General features: G+C 43.3%; 1 protein-coding gene across 1 annotated transcript in view; it reads right to left on the minus strand.

The window, feature by feature from the left end:
- The window catches only part of LOC138748538 (tyrosine-protein kinase receptor UFO-like), a 150,097-nt gene that overhangs the window by 23,789 nt on the left and 109,508 nt on the right, over positions 1-16,800 (minus strand). Inside the window, exons 11-16 of the mRNA XM_069908917.1 lie at positions 15,829-15,968; positions 13,306-13,450; positions 7,812-7,841; positions 5,674-5,803; positions 2,528-2,619; positions 751-846 (exon numbers count right to left, since the gene is read on the minus strand). Coding sequence (XP_069765018.1) covers positions 751-846; positions 2,528-2,619; positions 5,674-5,803; positions 7,812-7,841; positions 13,306-13,450; positions 15,829-15,968 — 633 coding nt within the window. The remainder of the gene's footprint in view (positions 1-750; positions 847-2,527; positions 2,620-5,673; positions 5,804-7,811; positions 7,842-13,305; positions 13,451-15,828; positions 15,969-16,800) is intronic.

The following is a 16,800-nucleotide window of genomic DNA, read 5'->3' on the forward strand; positions in this document are numbered from 1 at the left end:
AACAGGGATGTAATGTTGAGACTGAAAAGGCACTGGTGAGACCTTACTTGGAGTACTGTGTACTCTTTTGGGTACCTTATTTGAGAAAAGACATGCTGGCTTTTGCAGAGGGTTTAGAGAAAATTTATTGGAATGATACCGGGAATGAAAGGGTTACCACGTGAGGAACGTTTGTCGACCTTTGGGCTGGACTCGTTGGAGTACAGAAAGATGAGGGGGTGATGTCATAGAGATATTTCGAATGCTGAAGGGCCTGGACAGAACAGCTGCGGCAAGGATGTTCCCCATGGACGGGGAGTCTAGGACAAGAAGGCACAACTTCAGGATAAAAGGGCGTCAATTTAAAACAGAGACACAGAAACATTTCTTTAGTCAGAGGGTTGCGATCATGTTGCCACAGGTGGCTGTGGAAATGAGGTCATTGGGTGTATTTAAGGCAGAGATTGACGGGTATTTGATTAGTCAGGGTTATGGAGATAAGGTCGAGTAGTGGGGCTGAGTGGGTGGATGGATCAGCTCATGATCAGAATGGCGGAGCAGACTCAATGGGCCAATGGTCCTCCTTCTGCTCCTCTATCTTGTGACCTTGTGATCTCCAACTTTCCTGATGGAGGTCAGAAACACAAGGCCAGGGATCAGTTCTCCGGAACCCTGCCACCATCATGCTACAGATTACAACCGTCCCCCACCGCCCATACCTCTCCTGTCACCCACCCCCACCTTTGCTCTCCCCAGCCTTCCAGCACTGACCTTCTCCCAGGGTCTTGCCCAGGGCTAATTTGTGCCGATCAATCATGACATCTTGGAGCTTCTCTTTCAAGTCATTGCTGATCCCCAGAGAGTTCACTAGAGCAGAGGTGGGGTGCGGGGAGGGGACAAAGATCAAACATTAAAGGTTAACGGTCTCATACTGTCCCTCAAACGGCAGATCTGTCTGCTGTGACGTTGGTGATAAAGACATGGAAAACCGTATGGGACCTGAATCACTATGAACATCAATTCATTTAATTATTGTACATTGGACCATGAAGATTTTGTTTCCTGAACATCTTTGGGTGTATTTTATGGATCATGAAAATCACCTTAAAATTTACTATGTTGTTCCTTTTTTTAGATAGAACCTATTTTTGTGATTTCCCGTCTAATTTTACGTCTACTTCAAGCGCAACGTGTCATTAAAAAAATCCAGTAAATAGGCAAAAACATACAGAAGTTTAAAATTGGCACACCTCGCTGTTAGTTCGCCAATTGGGCAACATGCAATCTCAAGCAACTGGAAAGTTCACTTATCCGGCATCTACCAATCTCCATAAGAGGCTGGATACCGTACTTCAGAGATCCATGAAAACAAAATTAAAACTCCTTCAATAAATGCTTCCAAAAGAATCGTTTTGGTTAAATGTCACGAGGCTTCAAAGACCACCCAAGAACCAGCAAGCATATTGGGAAATACTTGTACACTGGAGCCAACAATGGATCTGCCCGTCTCTCTATAGCATCTCCAGCTGAAACCACTGAAACATTTCCAGCGCCTACATCTACATCCGTGCTTTATCTTTTTGTTTCTGCTTGGCATTCCCAAACTCCGGAATGAGCTGGAGAGGGTATCAAGGCTGAGAACCAAGCCAACTCTTGATTATTCCCAAAGACCTTGTTCTTTGGCTGGGCCCCCACTAAAGATGTGGGGAACAGCAAGCTCAACACCCCAGCCACAGAAAACATCCAAACCTTCTGCCGGCGTTTCATGGCTTTGCAAAAACTTTTTTAAAAGAAGAGCTTGAAGATCTTTCTGCTATTTTCCAGTAAATTAAAGAAGATCCACCTCCCATCACCCACCTGGCAACTGACAAGTTTCAGCCACATCCTCAAAGCATAGGTCAGCTGTACTTCCAAGAGTTGTCCTCTTCGACCTTTCTGCCACAAGGTGGGGGCTTATTTTAGGGTTGGGAGAGAGAACCAGATTTGGTATTGCCTGAGACAGAACCACTGCCGTTTAACAATTTAATTGGAAGCTTCTGGGCCTTAGGAATATTTTGAACAAAAAAAATACGACCAGGAGTCAGTTATCTGGAGCCTGCTCCGCCAGATCGGCCATGGGCTCAGCTCCACTCACCCACGCATTCACCCATGACCTTTAATTCTCCTACCATGCAAAAATCTACCCACCTGTGACAAATACATTTAACAGAGCAGTCTTTACTAATTCAATACCCAACCCTAACACAAACAAACTCTGCTGGAGGAACTCGGCCCAAAGAATCCAGCTCGCTCAATGGGTGGGTGGGTGGAAATGATGGGAACCAGTGGACAGAGCAGACAAGTCCACAGACCCTCTCAAATCTCCAAGAGCCCACGATGGGTCCATCTCAGAACCCAATCCTTTAACAAAAAGACTAAACAACTGCCTTTCGGTTTAAGTTCCTGACAAGGGGTTTTGGACCTGAGATTTCTCTTCCCACTGGTGCGGAGAGCCTCCCTTATTTTCTGGCTGAAGTATTGCTGTGTTGCATGCGTGGCGATTACTCACAGGTGGTTTCAGTGGTACGTCTGCTGTACGATTTTCTGACTCGGTAACGCACCACCAGCTCCCCTCTGTCGATCATGGGCTCGAACGCCTCCCTGTGGAGCAGATGTAAGGAGTGAGACAATGGGCTGGCCCAGTGGCTGTTCAATTTGCATTCTGCGATGGGGTAGAACGTCTGAGTGACTGACAGTGGAACCAATCAGCTAGTGAAGAAGGGGAAAGAGGGGGCACCGTGAGGCTGGAGTTGCCTGAGTTGGCAGAGCTACTCCCGTCAAACCCACGATACTGAACGGCATCTGGTTAGAGAGGATACCAGAGGACGGGCAATAGACTGTTGATAGAGGAACTACACTCCATCATTCACCAATCTCATACTGGGTCCACATGAGATTCTTAGATGTTAGTGGAGCTCATTGGCTTCCTCCTTGATCAGTGCCACTCTGGTTGTCTAATCTCTTGTGATGGGAACTTGGGAAAACCAGAGCTAACACACCTGGTTCTACATTCCGTTGAATTGCAGTTAGATCATCAGAAATGCTTCATAAGAAAGATATCAAATTGTGGAGAGAAGATTTAAAAGGACCTGATTCCTTTTGAATTACAGAGAAAGGGTTAAATGGGTTCAGACTTTAATACCAGGAGCAGTGGTGAATGAGGGGAGATTTGATAGAGGTGTACAAAGTTATAAAGGGTGCAGATAGAGTACATGCAAACAGGATTTTTTTCCCTCTGAGGTTGGGTGGGGCAGGAACTGGAGGAAGTTAAGGATGAAAGGTGAGGTGTTTAGGGGGAAACTCTTCACTCAGGGAGTAATGGGAGTGAGGAATGAGCTGCCAGCTAAAGTGGTGCTCAATTTTGATTTTTTTTTAAATTAGGACAAGTACATGCATGGGAGGGGTATGGGCTGGTTGCTGGTCCATGGGACTAGGCAGAATAACAATTGGACAAGGACTAGATGGGCTGAAGGGCCTGTTTCTGTGCTGCAGTGTTCCATCAAAGGAGAAACAGACCCAACAGTATCTGATAGATGTTTTCGATGTAAAAAAGAAATGGGAACAACAATTCATGCAATCTGGACCTGTGAGAAAGTAGAAAAATTTTGGGAAGATCTAAATCAGATATTAAATAAAATAACAGAAAACAATATACCAAAGAATCCAGAGATCTTCCTCCTAAGTAACATAAAAAACAAAGAATTTGGAATTGATTTGGAGGATGCACAAAAAAGATTTGTTAAGATAGCTCTAGCCGTAGCAAAAAAATGTATTATGTCAACCTGGAAATCGGAAGATAATTTGAAAATACAACAATGGTATATAGAAATGAATAAATGTATTCCATTAGAAAAAATAACATATAGTTTAAGAAATAATATTGAAATATTTGAACAAATATGGGAGCCTTACATTAAATACAATAGCGAAAACCTACCGGGGACAATCACTACCTAAGTTAACGGAAGGAAAAGGAAATGAAAAGAATGGACTCAGTGGAATTTCTTGGGTATTTTTATTGAATGACAACATTGTTTGACTGGTTTAATGTATCCTAGATTTTGTACTTTAAATGGACGGGAGGGGGGAGGTAGGGAGGGTGGGATGGGAGGAGGGAGGGGGGGAGAAAATGGCACTGTATATGTGTGAAAAGGAAAAAGTGTGTTTCATGGTTATTGTGATTTATGGTGTGAAAAATAAAAAATTGAAAAAAAAAAGGACAGAAGGGACCATAGCCCTTCCCAAACTTCCTACTTCTTTTAAACATTTTTTAAGAGGTGTGGGCTTTCCATTTGATTGACCAACCCTGAATGCCCCTGAGAAGGTGCTGGGCAGCTGCCTTCTCGACCAGCTACCGTCCTTGAGGGAGGCATACCTGGGAGAATGTGTTCTGTGGATTGGGACCCAGTGACAGCAAAGGATAGACTTCCAATCAGGATGGTGTGAGGCTTGGAGAGATGATGGTTTCCCCCGTTCGTTTCAAGTTTCAGTTTATTATCATCAGACTGTACATGTACAATAGACAAAACTATGCTTCTCTGGACCACGGTGTACACACACATGCAAAACACACCACTAATAATCATGTACAGTAAACCTTCTTTAATCCAGAATTCAAGCAACCAGCAACAAAAAAAAAAATCAAGGAAAATTAAATAGATAAAAGTTTAAAATTGTAAAAGTAAATTTTCTCTGAAGTAGCACGTAAACCTTTGGTGAAGATGGGAGCAAAGATTCAGCCTTGATGGGGCTTTGCTCGTAGCAGCTGTTTGAATAAAGTTGTGCGAAACTGCAATGGCGTCGTCCAGGTTGAAGCCGCTCACCGTTGGGGTGACTCTCTTCAAGCGCCTCCTTATTTCTGCTTAGTGAGAGTCTTTATCTTTGTACGGGTGACATCTTGGCGTAGCGGTTAGCGCAACGCTGCTACAGCACCAGTGATCGGGGCAGGGGGTTCGAATCCCGCGCTGTCTGTAAGGAGGTTGTACGTTCTACCTGTACCTGCGTGGGTTTTCCCCGGGGGCTCTGGTTTCCTCGCTCCCTTGAAAAAACGTACTGCGTGTATAGGTTACATTGGGCGGCAGGGACTCATGGGGCCGAATTGACCTGTGCTGTACGTCTAAATTTTCAAAACTTTTTTTTTTAAAGTTGAGAATGTCTGGCCACAAGGCACAGGTTTAGAATAAGGCAGAGGTTCTCAATCTCTTTTTATTTCCACTCACCTTAAGTAATCCCTTACTAACCACTGTGTCATAGGTGCTCTGTGGCTAGTAAGGGATTACTTAAGGTCGTATGCGAGTGGAAAGAGAAAGGTTGAGAACCACTGGGGTATGGAGTAAGAGGAAAAGCATCTTGCATTGAGTTAATTTTTTTACTGTCACGTGTATGCATGTGAAAGGCTTTATTCTCCCTGCTTTCCAGACAAGTAAACCTACAAGTTCAAAAGGTAGTGCAGAAATAAAAGGATTTTCCTTGGAGTACAAAGTTCGCACAACATTTAAGACGAGGATTGGCCGTGCGATGGTCAGTGGGATTAGTGTTGACTGGGACTTGGTGACCAGCATGGACAAGGTGCCCCGTTTGATTCTGTGACTCTAATACCGCACCAAGGCTTGATTAAATCCCAGTGATGAGAGAACACCTCAGCGTAGTCCTCACCCGTATCGGACGATCTTCTTCCTGACTCGGGAGACCAAGACAGCGATACATACTGCAAAAGCGGCGGCCACCGCGGCCGCCATCACCACGTACCACCAGTGCCAGGAGAACCCCCTCCGGATGGTATGCCCTGCAAGGGTAAGAGGTCGGGAGACATTAGAGTGCCTGCCCAGAGGGTGGTGCTGCAATTAAATGGCAATCCCGAGGCAGATTCCGTGAGGGCGAGGAGGGTTCCCGAAGGGCGCTGAAGGTTTCTCTCTGAACCAGAACCTGTGAGGCTACGGGAGAGCAGGAGGGAAATCCACGGACATTCGGTGACTAGGTGGGAGGGGCTCTCTCTTGCTTCTCTTTCTGTGACTGTAAGTGGCACCGGGCAATGCCAATGGTGAATCTTTGTCTGCATTAAGGCAGAGTAAAGGCAATTTTGTGTAATATTACATTTCTGTTTTATTACATGCAGCCTGGTTAACGTAGAAGAGCCTCATGGTTAGCATAGATGGCCATATTTTGAGTATTGTGCGTAGTTCCTGTAACTGCAGGAAAAATATCAATAAGATTGAACGAGTGCAGAGAAGTGATGACCGGACTTCAAGAACTGAGTTACACGGAAAGGTTAAACATGTTAGGACTTTATTCCCTGGAACATAGAAGAATGAAGGGAGATTTGATAGAGGTATTTAAAATTATGGGGGGGGGGGGGATAGACAGAGTAAATTTAGATAGGCTTTGACAACTGAGGGTAGGTGAGATACAAACCAGAGGACATGGGTTAAGAGTGAAAGGGGAAATCTATTGTCTCGGCATCATCAAGGAGACGGGCCTCCGGGCAGGAGCGGGACATCGACCTCAGTGGCATTCCCTCCCCTCCTATCCCCTTCCCTCCCTCCCTCCTCAGCACACCGGAGCTCCCAACGCCAAATCCGAACCCCCTCCAGCCTACTACCGCACGCGTACACCATGTGCGGTGGGGGCCTGGTGGGGGAGGATTTGGAGCCGGGAGCTCCGGTGACCGGGGAGACAGGAGCCCGCCGATTCACCAGGGAGTGTTCCACCAGGCTGGGGATCAGCGGGATTGGTGGTGGCAGCTGGGAGGTCTTAGGGTTTGGCAGCAGCCAGCAATTATTTTGGTGAGAATTAAACATTATTTCATGTTTAGAAAGCCTTCCCTTGTTATTTGTTGTTTGTTTAAACACTGTTCCAAGGGATTGGCTGTTGCTACTGGGCTGCTTTTAATAAAATGACCAATTCTCCAAAAAAAAGCGTTTATCTAACATAGGCCCGGTCATTTCAGATAATCGAGTTGTACTTGCAAGAAGACAAGGAAACATTGCTTCATGTACAAAAGGGTATTGGGCGTGGAAGGACCCTCCAGATAATATAGGACATGTGTAAACCCCAGAAATAATGTAAGAAATAATACGACAAATGAAGAAGGAAACAATCTTTCTGTCAATAGGGAAAAAAAATGGGGAAAAATGTCAAATGGGCCCTTCGCTCATAACACTAATGGTCATGTAAATGATACAGCCAAGAACAAATTAAAAGATTAACTTATTGGTTAAAAAAGAAAAGTTTCGGGGGAACTTCTTCACACAGAATGGGGTGGGGGAGTGTGGAACGAGCCGCCAGATGAAGTGGTGAATGCGGGCTCGATTTTAACATTAATGCCCCACTGTGGGGCGTATGTATGAGCGTGTGAACAGTTTCCTGAGATGGTGGAAGACATCAGTCAGTACAGTCTCTTCTGTTATTTGAATCTTGCATCTCTAAGTTATTTAAGAAGCCTCCCAAGTAACCCTCTGGTTTCTTCCCACCCTTCAAAACGTACCGGAGTTGTAAAACAATTAGGTGCAATTGGGCAGCACTGGCTCATGGGCCAAAAGGGCCTGTTATCAAGCTGTATGTCTAAATTTAAACATTTTAAAATAAAAAAATATATACAGTATCTGATCTGACATTCACATTTATAGCCACATGCACCAAAGGTCAGTGAAATATAGTGTTCAATCCTTTTCTTCATGGATGGCAAAACCCAGTCAGAAAACCCTTCACCCCAACAGAGCTGCTGATATATCCATCATGATTCAATTAAATCTGAGTTGTTCTCAGGATAATTGATGTCATGGAGGGCCTTTTACCTGCTAGGTGCTTCATTTCTCTGGAGTTATCTGTCGAAAGAAGCAAAAATAACATTGTGGTGAGTGGCAATTAAATGGACCACATCTGCTACAGATCAACAGGATCTGCTCGGCGTTCCTGAGGTCAGGAAGCTGCCAGTCCACTGTGGCTCTCATTGCAATATTTTCCAATGGGATTTCAGGGTGGGTGATCCTGTTGTGATCTGAAGGGATCAAGAGGGAGCATGGGATTGGAGGTCAATCCACAGGACTGTAAGAGTGGCAGGGAAGATCACTGGAGCCTCATCTCTCCCCCCCCCCCCACCCCAATCGATGTGATCTACTGGGATAGTTGTCTGAAGAGGGAGTGCAAAATCATTGAGGACCCCTTCCACCCCGCACACAGCATCTTTCAGCTGCTCCATCGGGGAAGAGATCCAGGAAGATCAGAGCCGGCACCACCAGGCTGAGGAACAGCTTCTTCCCACGGGCAGTGAGAACGCTGAACGACCAAAGGAACTGCTCGCACTCACCCTCTAAAACTCTCATATTCACAAAACTTCATTTAATTAATTTTTTTAAGGGATGTTCAAGCCATTGGTGAGGCCAGATTTGGAAATATTGTGTGCAGTTCTAGTCCCCACATTATAGGAAGGATATCAATAAGGGAGAGAGGGTGCAGAGAAGATTTACTAAAATTTAGCCTGGATTGCAGTATCTGGAATACAAAGAAAGATTGAGTAGACTGGGACTTTATTCTTTGGAGTGTAGGTTTTTTTAAAATAATTTATTACTTTTCACACTGTGAACCATATCCACCAAAATATGTACAAACGTTTCTCATTAAATAGACACAGTGGCATTTTCTCCCTTTTTCCCCCTTTCCCTCACTCCCCTCTTCCCACCCCCCTCCAAAACCCATAAATATTCAACATATGTAATACAATAAAACCATAAAACAATATCTTCACACAAAGGAAAATAAATAAGAAAAATGCGTCATCTATTTGTTACACATTGAATCAAGTCGTTTTGTCTTCTTATCATTTTAGGGGGTGGAGGTCTGCGGTAGGCCCTCTCTGTTATGTTCCACGTACGGTTCCCAAATTTGTTCAAATAATGTGACAATTTTTTAAATTATATGTTATTTTTTCCAATGGAATACATTTATTCATTTCCATGTACCATTGCTGTATTCTCATGTTCTCTTCCATTTTCCAAGTTGACATTATGCATTTTTTTGCTCCTGCTAAGGCTATCATAATAAATCTTTTTTGTGCTTCATCCAATTTGAGGCCTAATTCTTTACTTCTTATATTACTTAGAAGAAAGATCTCTGGATTTTTTGGGATGTTGCTTTTTGTGATTTTATTTAATACCTGATTTAGATCTTCCCAAAACTTTTCCACTTTCTCACACGCCAAAATTGCATGTACTGTTGTTCCCGCTTCCTTCTTACATCTCTCTGATAATGTTGGATCCCATTCTTTTAATTTTTGAGGAGTGATTTTGAGGATATAATTGTGTAACCAATTATATCGTATCACGCGTAACCTCGTGTTTATTATATTCTTCATAGTTCCAGAACATAACTTTTCCCATACTTTATGTTTAGATCCTTTTCCCACTTCTGCTTAGATTTATAGTTTATTTCATTTTCCTTATCTTGCAGCTTAATGTGCATGTTGGTTATAAGGGTTATTGCTTGTGGGGATTGTTGGGGTATTTCATGTCTTCAGTGCATTGTCATATATTGAGATTAAAAAGGAAAACTTAAAAAACAGTAATGGAAAAAAGGGGATGGATATAAGGCGGCCACATTGGACTATATGACTATAAACATTAATGGAATATATAACCAAGTTTAAGTGTATCCCATTGGAAAAAAAAATCACATACAGTTTAAAAGACAGTTACAATGTTTGAAAAAACCTGGGAACCATATATGGAACATGGCAGAAAGAGCACGCCTTGGACCACCACCACCTAAAATGATAAGAAGATAGACACGATCAGATTTAATGTGAATAAGTAGATGAAACGTCTCTTTTCTTTCTATTCCTTTTGTATAAAGATATTGTTTTATATTGTTCAATATTTACTGTTCTTGGGGGGGGGTGGGAAGGGGAAAAAAGAGAAAATGTCACTGTGAATATTTAAAGAGATGCATTTGTAAATATATTGTTTGATATGGTTCATAGTGCGATAAATAAAGAATTACAAAAAAAATATCCTGCATAAACTCTTGATCCTCCTCATTAGGCGCATATATATTGAGCAAATTCCAAAATTCTGAGTATATCTGACACTTTATCATTACATACCTCCCTACTGGATCTATTATATCCTCCTCTATTTTGATTGGTACATTTTTGTTAACTAGTAATGGCTACACATCTTGCTTTTGAATTATAGGATGCTTCCGCTACGTGTCCTACCCAGTCTCTCTTTAGTTTGTTATGTTCCGCTTCAGTTAGATGCATTTCCTGCACAAATGTTATATCTATTTTTTCCTTCTTCAATAAGTTTAGTAGCCTCTTCCTTTTAATTTGGTTGTGTATTCCATTAATGTTTATAGTCATATAATTCAACGTGGCCATCTTATATCTTGCTTACACCTCTTTTCCGCTTCCTCACCACCTCCATCCTCCTTTTTCCCATTTTCATCTCTTATTAAACTCAATGCATGGCAACACATTTAAAACATAAAATACTCCAACAATTCCCACACCCAAAAATACCTTAACCCCAAATGCTACCCCCCCCCCCTCTAAGTTGCCCCTTATCCCTTGCCGGGCAATCACAATTCCAGTTTCCATTTGGATTGCAATCTTGCTCGCAAGCGTCAACTCGCAAGTGACGGTTATTCTCTCTCCCTCCCCAGTCCCCCCAGAAAACATTTTTTTTTTTTACAAACAAAGCTCTCTCTTTTTCCCTCCTTCCTTCCTTCCTTCCCTTCTCTTTTCCCTCTTTAGTTCTTTACATATATTGTTTTTACATCTTTATATATACTTTATCGCCATTCTTCATTCTTGTTACATCTCTTCATCTCTTCTTCTGCTTTGCAAATATTCTGCGAATTCTTGCGCTTCCTCCGGATCCGAGAACAGTCTGTTTTGCTCCCCGGGAATAAATATTTTAAGCACAGCTGGATGTCTTAATATGAATTTGTAACCTTTTTTCCATAAAGTTGATTTCGCTGATTTAAACTCCTTCCTCCTCTTTAAGAGTTCAAAACTTATGTCTGGGTAAAAAAATATTTTTTGACCCTTGTATTCCAATGGTTTATTATCTTCTCTAACTTTATTCCTTGCCCACTCCAATATATTTTCTCTTGTCGTATATCTCAAAAATTTTACTAAGATGGATCTTGGTTTTTGATGTGCCTGTGGTTTCGGGGCTAATGTTCTGCATGCCCTTTCTATTTCCATTTCTTCCTGCATTTCTGTCGTTCCCAGAACCGTCGGGATCCATCCTTTTATAAATTCCTTCATGTCTGTGCCTTCTTCACCCTCCTTCAGGCCCACTATTTTTATGCTGTTTCGCCTTCTATAATTTTCCAACATATCAATTTTCTGAGATAACAATTCTTGTGTCTCTAATTTTTTTGTCACTTTCTTCCAATTTTCCTCTTAAGTCATTCACTTCCATTTCTTCAGCCGTTTCCTGCTCTTCCACATTCTCTACTCTTTTCCCTATTTCTGTCATTACCAGTTCTAACCTTTGCATTTTATCTTCTGTTCTTTTCATTTTCCTTTTAATTGCATTGAACTCTAATGGTAACCATTCTTTAATGATCTCATTTGTTCTTCAAAAAAGATTTTATCTATATTCTGTTCATCAGTTTTACCTTTTATTTCTCTGTGAAGATCTTGGTCTTCTTCTTCTGTGTCTGTACCTGTGTTTGTGTCATCTTCTTCTCTTCTTTGTGTCTGTGTCTCTTCTGTTTTTTCCTGATGAGTTGCTTATATCTCTTTGTCGGGCCTCCTCTTGCTGGGCCTCTTGCTGTTGGTCCTCCCCTCCTGGGCCGCCCGTCTGTCGGGCCTCCTGCCGTCAATCCTTTTGTCGGTCACCCCGTCATCTTTCTCCCTCGTCTGTTTCCTCTCTCCCTCCCCTGCCACCATCCTCATCCTCCAGCTGAGCGCCCTGGTGTGGGGCGTCCCTCAGCTGGTCGCACCGTGGCTGCCCTCTCCTCTGCTGAGCGCCCCCTTCCCGTCGGGGTTTTCTTTTTCCTTTGATTGCGCTCTGCGCACTTTTGTTTGGCTAGAGAGCCATTTTTGAAGTCCACCGGTCGGGAGATTGCGACTCCGCAGGCCAGGCACCAACCTCAGGGATCAGGCGCTCCTCGCCACCACAGCGCCCTGTTCCTCCATGCAGGTAAGGGGCCTTCTTCTTTCTTCTCTGGTGACTTTTCTTTTTTTTCCGGTTGTTTTTACTCTCTCCTTCTTGGGTGCCATCTTCTTTCCCTTCTCTGTAATTTTATCTTCTATTTCTTATATTTTAGTTTTGTTGAGCTTTGTCTTTTCCTAACTATTTTTCTGGAGAGGGCTGGTTTTACCCGACCGGCCACTACTCCATCACGTGTCTCCCTCCAGGAGCGTAGAAGGTTGAGGGGGGATTTGATAGAGGTATTTAAAATTATGAGGGAGGTAGAGAGAGTTGATGTGAATAGGCTCTTCCCCTTGAGGGTAGGGGAGATTGGAACGAGGGGTCATGTTAAGGGTGAGGGGGAAAAACTTTAGAAGTAACATGAGAGGAAGCTTCTTCACTCAGAGAGGGGTGGCTGAGTGGAATGACCTTCCGGAAGAGGTAGTTGCAGCAGGGTCAATGAGTTGAATGAGTGCATGAATGGGAGGGGACTGGAGGGTTATGGACAGGGAGTGGGTAGATGGTACTAGTGGAGTTCACTTAAATCAGTGCAGACTAGAGGGGCCAAGATGGCCTGTTTCCGTCCGCTCTGTAATTGTGACATGGTTATATGCATATATATCCTGCAAAGGTGTTTGCCTGTATGTGTGTTATGTCTGGATGCACGCTTGCATGTTTTTGCACCGAGGACTGGAGAACGCTGTTTCATCAGATTGTACTTGTACAATCGGATGATAATAACAGAACTTGATTCATCCTCCCATCTAAGTCCTCCACTTGAATCATGGCTGATCTGTATTGCCCTGTTTTTGAAAGTCAAAGGCAGGTTGCTGAGGGATTGCGAGCAGAAGATGGGGTTGGCAGGGCATGGGAGAGATGGCAGCATCTCAGGGTGGCAATGGATACGGCATTGCCTAGGGAAGAGGGCACATTTGGGAGTTGGGACGAGCAGCGAGGTGGGATCGTGGGACTGCAGGAGGAGCGTTTGATCAAAGGAAGAGGTGTTAGTCAACCAATCGGAAGTGGCCACCAGCTCGCTGTGTGTGTGTGTGTGTGTGTGTGTGTGTGTGTGTGTATGAATTCGCGTAACCGGTCCGTGGAACGGACGTGCTCGCATACCCGCAAGCCCACGGTGGGTCCATCTCACCTGAGCCAAGTAGGTTAACGGAGACCGGGTCACTCCAGGGACCGTCCCCAGCGCTTGTGTATGCTGCCACCCGCAGGCTCAGGTTTGTAACGGGCAGTGCCACCTCCAGAGTGATGTTCGCTCTCATCCCGTTGTCTACCACAACCTGCAAGGGAAGGAAGGTGATAATTTCGGAAAAGAAATGATGCCACCTAAATTAACTAAGTTTGAGACTTTAATTTTGGATACATCAAAAAAGGGATTTATTTCAGAAATGTATACTTTGTTACAAGATAAGATGAGTAAACCAGATTTAAGTAAATCTAGAATTAAATGGGAGAAAGATTTATCTTTTGATATATCTCAGGAGTGGGAAGTTATGTGTCAAGAGAATGTAATTAAATTGATTAATGTAGGATATAGTTTAGTCATTTGTAATTTTTTACACGAGTTATATTTGACTCCTGAAAAGTTAAAAAGATATGGCTTTAGTAATTTGTGTTTCAGACATGGGATTCACACTGAAACGTGCAGTTTAGTCCTGTGTCAAAGTTCAACCATTTTGGATAAAAATTAAAAACTTTTTGGAAGATTTACTTAAGATCAAATTACCATTGGATCCATTAATTTTTTTTGTTGGGTTACACTGTATCTTTGACCTGGTTTAAAGTTGGATAAGTTTCAAATGGCATTTGCTCGTCTGGTATTGGCGGTAGCGTGGAAATGTATTGCAATAACATGGAAAGGTAATGTGAAATCGAACATGGCTCAATGGCGTAATGAGTTAAGATCCTGTATTTATCTGGAGAAGATAAGATGTTAAGATGTGGTCGTCTTATTTGAAATTTATGGGCTTGGAAATATCTTAATTTTTTTTTCTTTTGTATTGTAAGTTTGGCACATCACACAGCATATGTAATTAATTGATTTTTTTTTGCTCCCCTTATGGGGTTAGTTGAGTTAGGGGGAGGGAGGGCGTGGGGTGGGGAGGTTTGTGTATTTATCCTAAATTTATAAATAAAGTTTTCAAAAAAAAGTTTAACAAATATGCTTAACAAAAGGTTAATAAATTAGCTGAGAAAATACAGTAGTTGCCTTGTATCATGGTGGGAATATAATTGCCTTCCCTGTATTGTAGTGAGGTAGTAACTAACCCCACAAAGAATGAAGTAAAAAGTAAATACAGGGCAGGGAATTGGTCGGATCTCCTGTCATGGAGGATTTAGACCAGCTTATGCAAGAAGGGATACAGTTGCATCAGAAGACATAATCTAAATTTCACTATGAGGCCCAGGGATGCATATGAATCAGTAGACATTATCCAACTTCCACCATGAGGCCCAGAGATGCAGTTGTCTTTTGTTGGTCGCAGACTGTCAGGAGACCTTGAAGATAATTAAATCATTTGTTCAAAGAGATAAGATCTGAAGTAAACAACTTTTGGGTAATATAAGCCATGGTCCCACTGCTGAAGTTTGAGACTCTCCAAGAGGTGGCAACATCTCTCAGCAAGAAGAAGAACTTCAAGAGTCCAGCCAACGTCCCCCGACAACCTACTACAAGTGTGCGGTCGTTGGGACCAGTCCAGGTGTTGATAAGTATAATTGGGAAGGGCTTGCATATTGTAGTGTGAATTCAGCTTTAGATTTAGTAATAAAACCTTGTATAAACTGAACTGCTCTCGGTGTGTGTGTGTCTATTTTCTTTCGGTAGCTCAAACACTGACCAATCCCTGTATTGTAGTGAGGTAGTAACTAACACCACAAAGAATGAAGTAGAAAGTAAATACAGGGAATCGGTCGTATCTCGGAATGGGCGCAAGTCGGAATTGTGCACGTGCGTCTTAAAGCATACTTCTTAATTAAATCTTTTTTTCATCATACATTTGACGATAACAACTCAAAGCTTCCTGAATTTGCTGGATCGACTTTGGTAAATCTTTACACATTCTAGCCCATGTTTGCCTTGTCAGGTCGGCATTCCGGGGTACACCAAAAGTAAGGACACCCTGACATTTCCCAGTCGTCACAAGGGAGCACGTTGAGTAAAAAGAAGAAACGTAGGGTCTCACGCAGACCCCTGCTTTACGCTGTATAAAAATGGGATGAACACTCCAATGTATGATTTACTCCGGTGCACCTTACACATGAATTCCATATTTTTGAAAATACCTGTTTCTGAGGTTGTAGGGGATCTTCTCTGGGGGAACACAATTATACATTCCTATCTTCTAGCTGGCTAAACCTAGTTAGGAATCAGATTTCCAAGTCACTGCTATGCATTTCCTGGCCACTGCTGAAGTGAGCTTAACAAATTTTAATTGATATTTCAACCACCTCATTTTAGGTCTTATGTCTTCTAAATTTGCCAATAAAAATAACCCAAATATTCCCAGAAATCTCCCACTTTAGGGCATGACCAGATTGAATGCATCTATTTCTTGACCACATCAAAAACATTGGTCTGATAAATCTGAACTTTGAACCTGTGTCACATGACTATCTCCACCCACTGTGCCACCCCCGTACGATGAAGGCCACTTACCTCAGCATCGTTCTTGTTCTGATAAGCCACCTTGTAACCTTGCAGAACCCCATTAAGGCCTGTAGGTGGAGCCTCCCATTCAAAGACAAGCGAGCTGCCATTGTACTGGAAGGTCACGTTGCATGGAGCCTCGTCTGGTTCTGGAAGACAAGACAATGGGCTAAATGTTGCCAACCAATCACAAAAATGTTGCTGAATTTCCATGCATATGTACATTTTTTTGGCAATAAACATCATCATTACAATCCCTCCCAGTGCTCTCTACCCGTCTCTCCTCTCCCAACTTCTGCCCCATCTTGGCCACTCCATACCACTTCCCTCCCTCTCCTTTTCTCCTCTTGTAGACTTGATGTCACCCCCTTCCTATTTCAGTCTCGTGATAGGTTCCCAATCGGGCAGGTTGACTGACCATTTCTCTCCAAGGGCGTGGCCTGACCCGCTGAGTTCCTCCAGCTTGATGTCACCCCCTTCCTATTTCAGTCTCGTGATAGGTTCCCAATCGGGCAGGTTGACTGACCATTTCTCTCCAAGGGCGTGGCCTGACCCGCTGAGTTCCTCCAGCTTGATGTCACCCCCTTCCTATTTCAGTCTCGTGATAGGTTCCCAATCGGGCAGGTTGACTGACCATTTCTCTCCACGGGCATGGCCTGACCCACTGAGTTCCTTCAGCTTGTCATTGTTCACTCCAGATTCCAGCATTCTCTGTCTGACCTCCATGTGGATGCAATTGCGAAGAAGGCTCACTCAGTGGCTATACCCCTTGAGGAGATTTGGCACGTCACCAAAGACTCTCGAAAACTTCTACAGGTGCACCATGGAGAGAATTCAGACCGGTTGCATCACAGTCCTATGCAGGACCGGAAAAATCCACAGAGAACTGTTAACTCGGCCAGCGCCATCACAGGCATCAGTCTCCACTCCATCAAGGACGTCTACAAGAGGCGGTGTTTTAAGAAAGCAGCCTCTATCCTC

Source organism: Narcine bancroftii, chromosome 13 (genome assembly GCF_036971445.1).
Source record: "Narcine bancroftii isolate sNarBan1 chromosome 13, sNarBan1.hap1, whole genome shotgun sequence".
NCBI lineage: Eukaryota > Metazoa > Chordata > Chondrichthyes > Torpediniformes > Narcinidae > Narcine > Narcine bancroftii.